The sequence below is a fragment of the Rhopalosiphum maidis genome, chromosome 4, assembly GCF_003676215.2.
Source record: "Rhopalosiphum maidis isolate BTI-1 chromosome 4, ASM367621v3, whole genome shotgun sequence".
Classification (NCBI taxonomy): domain Eukaryota; kingdom Metazoa; phylum Arthropoda; class Insecta; order Hemiptera; family Aphididae; genus Rhopalosiphum; species Rhopalosiphum maidis.
In genome coordinates, this window is record NC_040880.1 from 5,817,232 (window position 1) to 5,830,778 (window position 13,547).

The 13,547-nt window shown below is 27.9% G+C and overlaps 1 protein-coding gene across 2 annotated transcripts in view; it reads left to right on the top strand.

Annotated features, from left to right (window-relative positions):
• LOC113561097 (atrial natriuretic peptide-converting enzyme-like) overlaps positions 1-13,547 on the top strand; it is a 117,776-nt gene that overhangs the window by 69,884 nt on the left and 34,345 nt on the right. For both annotated transcript variants that reach the window (XM_026967318.1, XM_026967316.1), the window contains exons 6-11: positions 5,787-5,907; positions 6,503-6,697; positions 7,524-7,640; positions 10,457-10,539; positions 11,106-11,244; positions 11,956-12,111. In XM_026967318.1, the coding sequence (XP_026823119.1) occupies positions 5,787-5,907; positions 6,503-6,697; positions 7,524-7,640; positions 10,457-10,539; positions 11,106-11,244; positions 11,956-12,111 (811 nt within the window). The remainder of the gene's footprint in view (positions 1-5,786; positions 5,908-6,502; positions 6,698-7,523; positions 7,641-10,456; positions 10,540-11,105; positions 11,245-11,955; positions 12,112-13,547) is intronic.

A 13,547-nucleotide genomic window follows, 5' to 3' on the forward strand; every position in this document is an offset into this window, starting at 1 on the left:
AATATTATTTTGTTCGTTTATTAATCGTTTTATCCACGGATTAAGTAGGATAGTATAGTTTAGTATTATAATAATCATGAAGATTTATGCGGCATTTATTTTAGAAAGCGTGTCATGCATTAAACACAACATAGGCGGTGACATTTATAATATCATGTATATTATACGGACGATTTTGTTATTTATTCCAAAGAAGTTTGTGCGCGATCGATACAAACAATATGGCCTTCTTATATATTAGTTATCTTATCACAGTAATAAAAGGTTTTTAAACAAATTTGTTTTAAATCTTTATTTGATTAGTTTGAATGGATATTTAGAACGACTATACTGTTGTTAACTCACGAGTACGTAGATAGAGCGTTATATAATACTGCGGCGAAATAAAAATATGTGTGGTTAAATATTTAGTAATTTAAAATATATTGATCTCGAAAAATGTAAAATATATATTACAACATAGTTAAAAAAAAAATGCAACAGACAAATATTATTTTCAATTGTTTTCGGGTTTGCTAATGTTTAATTAAATTCGTTCAAAAATAAAAATCATAGACTTTTAACTTAAGAAGAGTTTTTATTCGATAGAAAAATATCAAATCCACGTATAATAAAGTACCTATGTAATATAATTTCATATGTTTATTAATAACAACTATATATTTTCTCTACTCGCTGTTTGTGTACGGACTTCGAAGTAATTATAGTAGACAATAATAATTGCTTTACTGATTATAGTTATAGGCTTATGATTTTGGTTTACGGCGATATTGCGTTATTGTGCGTATTTCGTATTTTAAAAACGTTTTGTAACTTGTACGTATGTGTAACATAATACAAATAATAATATAATGTATGGAAGTGTGAATAGAAGGTAAATTCAAATTAATTTGGGATTCTATTTGACTACTAAACTGAACGGGAAGTGTTTCTGTTTCCAAAATATCTGCAAACACAACTTTACCAATGTAATTTTAGACGTGTTATTGGACATTTCGACTTTCTGTCGCAGAGCTAAGTACGATCCGTCGCCAAATTTTATTATGTACAGTAGCAAACTGCGACGACACTCGTTAATGAATAAAATAGTCATAGGAGGACTTCCCTTATGTCGGCTGACTTCTCAAAGGAACTGCAAATTGCTCTCTCGAATGCGTCTCTGGTGTACACATTGCATCAATATTATACACGTCATACCCAACGATAATGTTCGAATAAAACGCAATAATGTGGACGGAATTTACGACGTAATATTATTAATTGGACGCAACGGATGACAGCCGTAAAATGTATACGACGATTCGGTATAACGTGCCGACTATATAATATAGTTTGTGTGCGCAACAAGTGGCCGTGCGTATCACATATTCACATAGTACACCGCATTTCACGTATTTCTGTTATTATTTCACGAAGATCAAACAAGAGAAATAAGCTTTATTTTGAAAGCATATTATTATATTATTCTGCGGATTCCGCGTGTAAGAGTCTTTCGTCCTCTCTATACAACGGGTCGATAGACGCGTCATACAGTACGAAAAGTGTTATAAATGTTATAATATCAATACCACCGCCGGTGCGGCATACGCGCGGGCATTACACCACGATATTATTATTAATATTCTCTACGCATTTTAAGGTTGATAGTATTTAACAAAATATCATAATATTATGCGCATCAAACACGTGTTGTATCACAGCAATGTCTGCAGCGGTTTTCTGTTGAAAATTATGTTGGTATTGTTCATTGGTTTTTATTAATATAATGTTAATATCCTGTTGCTTTTATAACGATTTCTTTGGTGTTTCCTCGACACTATAAACTATGGACGATACCGGGCATATACGAGGGGGATGTGGGAGATCAAATCAACCCGCATATAGATTTTTTTTTTTAATAAAACATTGTATGAAATAATTTTTTTTTTTATAAAAAGCTGGAACATATAATATTGTCGTCACATATCGCTGTAATATTGACTGATTTTAGCAGTATAAACATGTTTATACGCAAAACAAATAAAATAGCATTCAAAAATAGTTTCGGGGTAATAGGATTACAATATTATTGAAAAAAATTACAAAAACATCTTTTTGTGCATTTTATAACGTGTTATATACTTAGAATAATATAATACTATGATGGAGGGGGGGGGCTTAATAAGTAGATACTTATTACCTACATATCTTTTCTATGCCTATAAATACATTAAAAATCCCAATTTTTTCCTTTACATAGGTTACCTAAGGTTTTTTTCCATTTATTTACGGGATTTTTCCATACAAAAATCATTCATGTGACACTGATACGCAATTATTTGTATACGATTATTTATTATATGCATAATTAGTAGGTATTTATTAATTTATAATGGAGTATACGTGTATTATTAGGAACATATAATTCTTTCCCAAAACGTTTTACACGGTACTTATTTTAATGTATACCAAGCTACAAATATTACAATATTAGTTACAAATTTCTAACACGTTAAAATGTAAACCAGATATTGGTTCATTTATCGACGTTAAGGAGCTAAAGTCATCGACCGGAATATTAGTTAATTATATTTCATAATAATAATAATTCTAGTATTCGAGTTATTAAAACGTTGCGATTTACCATCGTCCAATGAAAGTTTTGGTTATTATTTTTGCTTCCGCGTGCAATATTTTATTTTTCCATCACCACATTATCACGATTTACTAAGTATTCCAACACTGAATACACTCGCTTGCGGCAAACGTTTTAATTACTTACGTTTCCTTGTTGTTTGCACGAACGTCTAACGCTACATTATTGTATGTACAGCACTTAATAATGTGTGCACACACTATATTATATAGTTTAAATTATTTTATCGCTCTGTGACTGTATGCCTAAATATTTGTTATACTAATTACAATAGTGTTATTAATTACATATTGTAGGCGACATAAGAGCTTTATGATTTTAATGCACACCAGTCCGATTTAAACAAATTTGAGTCACACGTAAGGTTGGTTTAAGGATCAATTATCAATTTGCCCCGAGATATCATAGGTACACTTAATAGGCCTTTTTAACTTTAACTTCACTACATTTTTACGGTCTTATTAGATAAAACTGAATAATTTAAATTTTACAAAAAATAAATATATTAAAGACTATTAAATAATAACCGAGTAATAATATATTATACACATATATTATGCGTGTATAATGATCATACTACAGTATTAGTTACTAAAGAATTATAACATAGATTTTTTCCTAGTTTTTTTTTTTTGCAAATTAGTGTAAAGTTTTATTAAAATTGATAATTTACAAAATTTACATTTTTGAGTAAAATTTAATTAACGATTTTATTTTTTTTTTAAATCTGACTATATTAATCTATATAATCTTCTATATTTATGAAAACTGGGATAGTTAAATATATAATCCAAGAGTGATTAAAATATTGGAAATGCATCCTGCAATGATTTTTCATAAAACTATTTAAAAAAATTCAATGCGTGGCTTTCATCAAAATTATACTTTACTTAACTCCAATTTTAATTTACAAACTTCATTATATTTTTATCAATAATAATTGGAATATGAATTTAATATTTTTTATCATTCAATAATGTTTCAAGGTGTAAGAATAAGAATATTTTTGTTTTATAATTAAATATATATTAAAACAATTTTATTTTTTTAAATGCATTAAAAAAAAAAAATAATATTTTTTGGTTAAATATGGGCCCCAAAAATGAATGGCTTGCGGGACTGCTCCTCCTGTCATCTCCTTATCCGGCTTGGTCACGTAGTATAAAATAATATAAGAGTATAACTATTACCTATTACTTATACTACTTTATAATACAGGGTAGTTTTTCGTCCAAAAATTCCTTAACGTTTCTAAGATTATGAAAATTAATTTAAGACAAAAATGGCAAAAATAAATTTTATTTGTTTTTACAAACATTTTTTTTTTTTTTTATTAGTGATTTAAATAATTATATTATAAAACTGTTTATTTAGCTATAAAATTATATTTATAAATAGTTCAGAAAAATGAGAATCCCTGATTTGAAAAAATCCCTTTATATAATAATTTATATTATAATGCTTTCCAAATAATACATGAAAAATATTATATTATATTATAAAATAGATATCTTTGTATATTTTAACAAATAAACGTTAACGTTTCTCAAAATTATAATCCTTACTTGGTTACTATATTAAAGGCATACAGTAAATGTTAAAGGTCGTAGTTTAGTTAAATATTATTATTATTATTATTATTAATGACATAAATCGGGTATTAAAATCACAAATAATATTAAATTTTCAGATCTTCGTAATTCAGGTTATTCATTGGAGCAAAAGTAATACAATCTCGTGGATTTATATCGGAAACGCTCACTAAGCCGATATTTTGATTACATTTCGTTGAAAAAACTCAAATTCCTATGTATATTTTTTTTCTGGTCGTTTTAAAATTATGCGCAAATGACAAACATTTGATAGGAAATTACGTTTTTATTTTCTGTAAAACAAAACACATTTTTAAATAGTCCATAACATATTAAAAAATTTAAATTTTGTCAGTTTGTTCACTTTTAGCATATTATAAAGGTATAAAATAATATACTCTCAGTCAATACTCGTACCATTATAATTTATAATACGGCTCAGACTATTCAAAATCGTATTAATATTAATTAATTATTCTTAGTTAAATTTATTTACCATAAGTAGGGCTAAGGACTTTAGGTCCTAAAAATCCTTAAAATATGCATGTATTTATGCGCTAAAGAATCTCTAAATATGCATTTAAAAAAAGTATATTTATAATAAATAATAATAATAATATTTTTAGATATGATACATAAATAGATAGATTTGATTAAATAGAATAATTTGATTAATTATCTGAGATAATTATTTTCCTTAATTGGGAATTAAAAATTTACTCATTCATATAAATAATAATTGTCAAATATGAAAAATATGAAATTATAAATTTTAAATACAAACTCGTATTGCTATGAAACGAATTTCTATATTACTTAGCTATGTTTTTAATGATTATTTAAAAACATGCATACTCCTAGAAGTCCCGAGCTCTAACCATAAGCCACGAGGTATAAATCGTACGTCATATTAATTGTTATAGACAAAAACAACACAAAAGCAAGACGTGTTACAGTGATTATATAATATTATTAAATTAAATTATTGAAATATTCTGATATACGTTGATAACGGCAAATGGTTCATCCTCAATATCTCCTTCGTGGTTTCGTCTATTTTATAGCGGTTGTACGACACAACAATGCATCATCATCATAATATTATTATAAGTTAAAATTTATAACATTTCATAATAGAGTGAGAAAACACCGAGGCATAATATATACCGTCTTAAAGTTAGGTTATCTTAAGAAAATATAATGCAGATTTTTACCGTGCCAAGATATTGTAAATGTAATATTGCTATGTAAATTAATTATACCTATGGGCTATGATATTATTAAATAAACATGGCGAGGGAACCACGAGTATATAAGTATATTTTGACAATCAGTTCACCGATGATGAGAAACAACTACTAAATAATAATATATAAACTAATGTTTATGATGTTTTAGTTTAATACAAATTATCAGTTTATCACCTATACAATATTTGTGCAAATCAATTTAGATTGTGAGCAAAGAAATAAATGTATGACTTAGATTTATGTAAAATATAAAAATAAGAATAATAATTATCCATTGAAACATTAAATGTGAACAATATTATTTCACAGGTATTGGGGACCGAAGCCATTGATGTTACTGAAGTATTCATTCGGCTGCAAAGGCGACAAGTGGTGTACAACATCGCCATACTGATATTTATTACAGTGCTTTTAATATTTTTCGTACGAGGTAACCTTAAAATAACATAAAAATATATAATTATGCTGAACTAATTTTATTGAGGTTTTAAATATTTTTTTAGTTCACTCGTTACTAAAAATTTATAGGAACAGAGAATTATAAATTACATGCATCAAATGTAGGATAAATATATTCAGAAAAATGTACTAATTATGTAAATATGCAATAATTAAAAACAAACAATTTAGTCGTGAAAACAAGTCACTCCAAACAATAACATAAATTCTAATTAGATATTCGAAACATTAGGTATAAAGGTATTTATAGTTAACTTAGTTAAAATTCAGGTTTTTCATAATTTTAGTTATTTTTTTTTTTACGAGCAAATCTGGATTTCACAAATAATATAATATATAAATATTTATTCGGGCCACTAACCATCATTTACTAAATTTACTATTGATGTTGGACACAATTAATACAGTCCTGTCTTGGCAAAAGCCGGATTAACTACGACGATGTTACTTGAGCGGGTACAGCGGACACTTTTTGTTTTTCCGGTTCCGGCTTTTGCCCGCGACTTGAATAACATAACATATCATTACAGTGTAGGTACGTCCTAATGATTTTCGTGTTTCCATAGTGGGGTTACCCAGCAGTGGTGGCGGTCAAATATCCGTAAGCAAAACGGCGTCGACTATCATGCGGAACTCAAACGCCGCGGCCTCCGCAGTAGACTATATCAATGGCAGCGGTTCGCCGTTCAAGACCATTTCCGTTGACGCTGACCTTTCGTCGGTGCACGCTGCCACCACCGACCCGTCGTCAAACATGACAGGTGAAAATAGTATAAAATCTGCTACACAAAATTATTATATTTACATATATCTACCACAATCACGTATATTGTACACCACAGTGTAAAGTATAATAAACATAGTAAGGTCAGCTATCCTCCTACGCAATATGCGCATTCCAGGTTTCCCGCCGTCTAAAATTATTTTCCATCTCTTTAGAACCCGAAACCATTTTAATGACAATTCGTCGTTTCTGTTTTCTATGATCCTGAACGTTAAAAATCATTCATATTCTATGTAAATATATTTTAGTTTATTTATTTTTGTTTTTATTTATTCTTTGAGAAGATAATGATCCCCCACTGAACATGTTCGTGTGGAGGCCATGAGTTCACAGTTTAAATAAATCCAATAATTACTAAATATAAAATTAAAAGATTACAACTTGCAATAAACATTTTCACACAGTTAAAATATCAGTATAGATAAGTGCATATCTTTTTTTTGTTTAAATTATAATGTAGTATTGTGTAAACATTGGTCTAATAACGCATTAACACAGCTCAATTTATTAGTATAATAGTATCGCACCATAAGTTGAGCGTCATCGTCGAAAATATCGAATTGACATTTTTAATTTTTAATAATTCAACGAAACGAGCTTTTCCGCGAATTATTATGACTACTATGTAATATATATGTATTTATTAAGTGCACTACAACACTATACCTACTTGTGTATGTGTAAATATAATTTACAAACATTATGCTTCCTAGTTCCGAGGTTTCCACATGGATATCGGTGGTATGGGGGGGCGCACGATGTCAACAATAATCATTTTTACTTTGCATGTTATTTATTTTCAGCATCGACTCCGAAAAAAAATTATGTTCCGATCATTCTGCCGAATCCGCCGGCGGTTGATGATATGTACGACGTTGCCATTTTCAATCCTATGTATCCCATCGTCAGCTATCCAAAAAGTAATTTAAACTAAAAAAAAATAATATGTCTCGTGCACAAATGCACACTGTATAGTGTATATATACACAGTATAATGTAGTTGTATAATAACAAGATATTTTATATTCACTCGGATGTGCATGCAATTTTGTAATTGAAAATATAATATATATATATATATATATACATATATTATAATTTACGTTTGCGAGTTTGGTTTGGATTTTTCGGATTTGTATCATATCATACACATATTATTATACACGCAGTCGCCGGGTATGTGGTGGCGGCAAGGCAATGTTGTATCAAAGTTTCCGTTTTCATTATATCACAGATTCGTATAATACCTTTTGGGATTTAGTACGCCGATCGATTGAAAACCACCGGTCGGATATTATAATAATATGGTATGTAGATAATATAAAATCAAACAGACCGCTGTGTAATGTACGTTTATATATAATATATCGATATGGGTATGTGTACATTATGCAACATAATCACAAAAAAATATGTTCGCGAAAACCGTAAGGCAACATCCCTGTCGAACAATAATTGTATTTATTAATTATTATTATTCTCTGGGCACAATTAATTTCGCTTAACATCGGTTGAACAATAGTTTCGTTAGGTCATAAGAGGGCAAACGTCAAACACAAAAGATTTGTTTTCGATAAATTCCGTAACGCCAGTCGCGCGTTCCGGTATTGTATAAATATAAATTATATTCGTGATAATAAATAATGCATAAAATGTTGTAATAATAAATTATGATATTAAATATTATTTTCTGTTTCTAATTTAACTACGATCTCGTGCACTGGAAAAGATTCAACGACCCAACATCGAAGAGAATTTTTTTCGTATCTACATTTTACATAAATAATTATCACGTGCCTACTACTTAAAAATAATAATCTTATGTGCCGATGAAATTAGTCCGTAATAATAACGATTATAATATCATAAGCATTAGAACCTTACGGTTTTCACACTTTGGCATGGTATATAATATATTATTAATTATTATAATATAATTATAATTTATATCATACAGAATGATTTGCCAAACATGTTCTTCCTTTTCTACTTGAGTAACGTAGTTATTCAAAATCTGATTGTTAGAATTTTTAAGTATCTATGTCCTATGCTTACAAAGAATATATTTTAAAATGTTTGAGATTTTTTTGTACTACTTAAGGAGTGTCCCATGAAAATGCAAACTTCTGTTTTTTAAATGAGAGCATCTATTTTAAATAGTTAATTGTAATATAAAATTCGGAAAATTTGCGTAGAAAAAGAATAGTTTTTAAGTTATTTATCTTTTTGTACTAAGGATAATAGAATCACAATAATAGATTTGAATTTATTTGAAATATATTGTATTTTATTAGTTTATATTAATTTATCAATATTTATAATTTATAAGAACGGTTCAAGTATAACACGACTAATTTATATTTTTGTAAAACCAGTTTTAGGATTTTTATCCTTATAGTATAAACATTTTAATTAATGAAAATCTACTAATTTAAATTTCGAATTAGGTATATCAAAATGATTACTAAATAATTTACAGTGAAGAAAAAGGGTTTACATTCTGAAACAGATTTGTATTGCCATAAGATACTCCTTAAGTAGTAAAACAAATCTCAACGAAAACGTGGTCTTTAAGAACCTACATTTAAAATAAAATAAAAAATAGAATTTGAATAAATTCATTATTAAATAAAAAAAAAAAATGAGGATAAGCAATATATTAATTTATTGATGAATCTTCATATATACTATAAGCCGTTGGTGTATAAAACAATTAGCAAAAAATAATATGTTCTGTATAATAGTTATTCATAAAACAATATTATACGAATGTATACGATTTCGAAAAAACCAAACTCAACTTTTGTTGCCCTTTTTTATAGTAAAATAATATAGGTACTTATATTAAATTGTAGTTGTTATTTACATCATATATTTAAACGCAAACCTATTGTCATGACTCGTAATAATATTAGTATTGTCCGTGTGCAGCGCTGTTTCAGTCTTTAAAAACATTGTCGTCATAATATCGCCGCCACTAAAATATAATTTACGATCTACTACGTATTATGACCCATTACCTATAATATCATAATATTCACTAAAAAAAAATAAAACGTCACGTGCCAAACCGTAAAAAACCCAACTGTATGGTAATACTTTTATTCAGTAGGTACTTGTATCCAAGACTGAGGATAATTTTAATGAGTTAAAAATGAGTTAATTATAATCAAGTTACTGGACGGGTTACATTTCTTTCATATTATTTATAACATTTTAATATTTAACCCTCTCGAGAATTTTAATAACGTTTTTGGTGCAAAACACAGTTATTTTTCGTTTAGTACATTTTTTTTATTTCACAGAATTAGAAATAAATTATATTATAATACAATTAATGTTTTAAATTTTGTTATTATAATATACAAAAAAAAAAATAATATATTATGTATATTATTTACCTTCCTTTTCGTAAAAAATATATCAATTACATATAGCAGATTTTAATTAAGTTTCATTCCACTTGTCAATAAATATAAACAAATAAAGAATAATTAAATACCGATTAATAGCTATAATTAATATAACAACTTTTCTTGCCAATTCTGCGTACCGACGGTAAATGTTTAAAAATACGCTGTACACGGTTTTACATTATATACAGTCATATTATGTTATCATTATGATTATTATGGTATAATAGTAATTTAAATATATTATATTATGTAGAATAATGAATTGTTCACACACACGTTGTATTTTATTTTTGTCACTAATGCACAATTTTACTGCACAGGCACTTGCCTACCGTCTTTTTGTCAAAACGTCACATCCACCTTACCACAGTACCTGTACACTATACCTTACAAGACAGAATACGTAATTATTATTACAAGTTATTGATATCAGATATCACTCGAAAGAGAACATATAAATAATATTATGTATGTGTGTGTGTGTGTGTGTGTGTGTGTGTGTGTGTGTGTGTGTGTGTGTGTGCAATGTAATCAATGGCGGTGAAACCATAACAAACAGCCATCAGTTTTGGTCGTAATTCAATGAATAACTGTATACAATTTTCAAAAGTATAAGACATGTATCAAATTGTTAACAATTTCATCGAAACACTGTCTACTTTATGACGACTTACATTCAGTATCTATTATAGTTAGTTTGTGTATTAGCTTGTGACATGATATTATGTTAGCTTCCAGTTTAAAACTGGTATCTATATAAAAGTTATCGTCGTTTCAATTATGGTTCCGGACCCTGTTGAAAATAATATAATAATATTCTAAGACTGACACCGGTTTATATATTATATATACATACATATTTAAATATTATATTATGTTCTCTTTCGATTCGAGTTACGATTGGATTTTATTTTGATGTTAAAACAAATATGCACTAATTAACTAAACTTACTTCTATGGTATAAAAAGGATCCCAGAGAGTTGATAGCATTGGAGTCTGTTGTAAATGTCCGTTGCTACGAGTTGACAGCACTGTACTTTTGTGCGCTTCTTGCCTCCAAAGGCTGTGGAGACCGAAAATTGAAACCTTGTCAGTCGCTTTGTAAAGGTAAACAAATGTATATTATAGTATATACTAACAATTACCACACCTACAGTGGTTTCTTTTTACAGAAAAAACTTATCATCTCAATCGATTTTCGGGTTAAAAAAAATGATAATAATAATTTTTCAGGTTATTTTTTTTATTCTTTTTATAACAAATCATATAAATTATGTTAAATTTTAATTGTTTTTTTTTTTAAAAAATCAAAATAATTTCTACATGAAATATAAAGCCCGTTTTTATTTTATAATGTCGATGAATTTTTGGCCAAGCGTGAAATGAACTAAATAGTATTATAGGTACTCATTTTAGTTTTAGATACTCCCCAAAATATTGGTATTATAAATAAGAAAGAATTAAGTATGATTCAATATTTAAACTAAAATGGTTGGTTCAGCATTTAAAAACAAAGAATGTATTAATCAAGTCACATTTATTAAAAAAAAAAAAAAATTTAAATGAACAATAATTAATAAGAAAAAGTTTAGAAGTGTATCGCAAAAATGTATAGCATTTAAACACCCTATATAGGAACTAAAAAATAGTCGATCACAATAAGTACATTTAAAAAATCGCCACGTCTTTTTTAAATTATAACATAATTGTCTATACGTTTCCCGAGTTTTTAGCATGAACTGTAACGGAAAGCTGAAAACTTAGTACAGCAATATTAGCCTCGACTATATTATTAATCGTCCAATTTTCAAACCACAGAGACAATTCGGAGCTGTGGTTTCTTTTTTGACATATTCGAAGCGTATCACGAACACCGGGACTGTACGCAGTTCCCAAACGACAGCAACAACCCGAACACGTTTTGCATCGGACACCGGGAAGTACTCAACGTCAGAAAAATGAAGCTCAGAGGACGTGAGTAACAAAACGTTTACTGTATATTAATAATTTTACTATATATTAGTATTGCTATACCTATGACATGAGTTACGCGAATGTTTTCTAACGCGAGATAAGGTCAAGATTATAATATAAGATTTATGATACACGAATGCTCTGCAGAGAAGCTAGAATACTGTCTACATGGATAAATAATGTTGAAAGGTTAAAAGTCCATTATTCTAGTTTTTTCTGTTAAAAAAAAAATGGATTCTGATTTCGATATCAAGAGGACGTCATATAATACAATTTAATAATGCTCATGACTCACTTAAAAATTAAATTATTGTAAAAAACCAACGAGAAAATGCTGATAATAATATATATTGGTACTAGATTAATTTACTCTAATATCTATGCTAAAAACAAAAACTGAAACTGCTCAATCTAAATATTGGTATGTTATTCGTTAGTAAGAGAAAACACATATAAATATGACCTTTATTAATTCTTAAAACTACGAAAAAAAACGATTCCAATAAAATCCATAAATTTTAAACGTGCATATTATAATATTATGAAAGAAGAGTGATAAAAATCAAAAATATAAAGCTATACTAATAATGTATACTAATGTTTTTTATATGGTAATTTATAAAAAAAAAAAATCATTTCTCTGTACTAACTAATGTTTGCTTACTATTTTTTCCCAATAATTATCGAGACAACTAAATTACCTGGCTGTTAATTTATAAACTATCTAAAACTACCTAAACTAACTAGTTTGATGATGAAAGAAATTTTGTTGATTATTTTTAGACTTAGAATTTTCAATATATTATCATATGATATGTAAGCGTGTGTACCTATAGTTTTAAACGTGTACATAAAACAATGTCGATAAATGCGTAGGAAAAAAACGATAATTATCTCACTTGATTTTCAATAAAGGTATAATATTATTTACTATACAGTGTACTTAAACCATTAATCTGACAAAATACACAACGACGAATTGGAACGTTTAAGAATTAATTATAGGTACCTATACAACTACTACTGTGGTGTTGTATAAATAATTATGGAAACGGTAAGTTAACAATTCATTGTATTGAAATTCGGATCTCCTCCGTTAAGGAATAGTTTTCCTACTTTAATTAATGTCGTACGAACAGAATGTAAGGCCATTTCACGCGAAAGTCCTTTCCTTCAACCGAAATTCCGAATCGGTACAAAACTAGAAAATGAAGTGTAAACGCCACTCGCTTGCTAGCGAGGAGTTTTGACTATGTCGTTATCGAAGTATAAGACAATACGTGCAAGATAAATTAGTTTAATATTATAATAATATCAGCCCCATGTGTGAACTAAAATAATTTATGATAACAGTAATATTTAATTATGAATTATTGTTTATAATCGATTTTAAACGTTCGTAATTTCTTCTTACAGCAAAAGTATTAAATACCTAT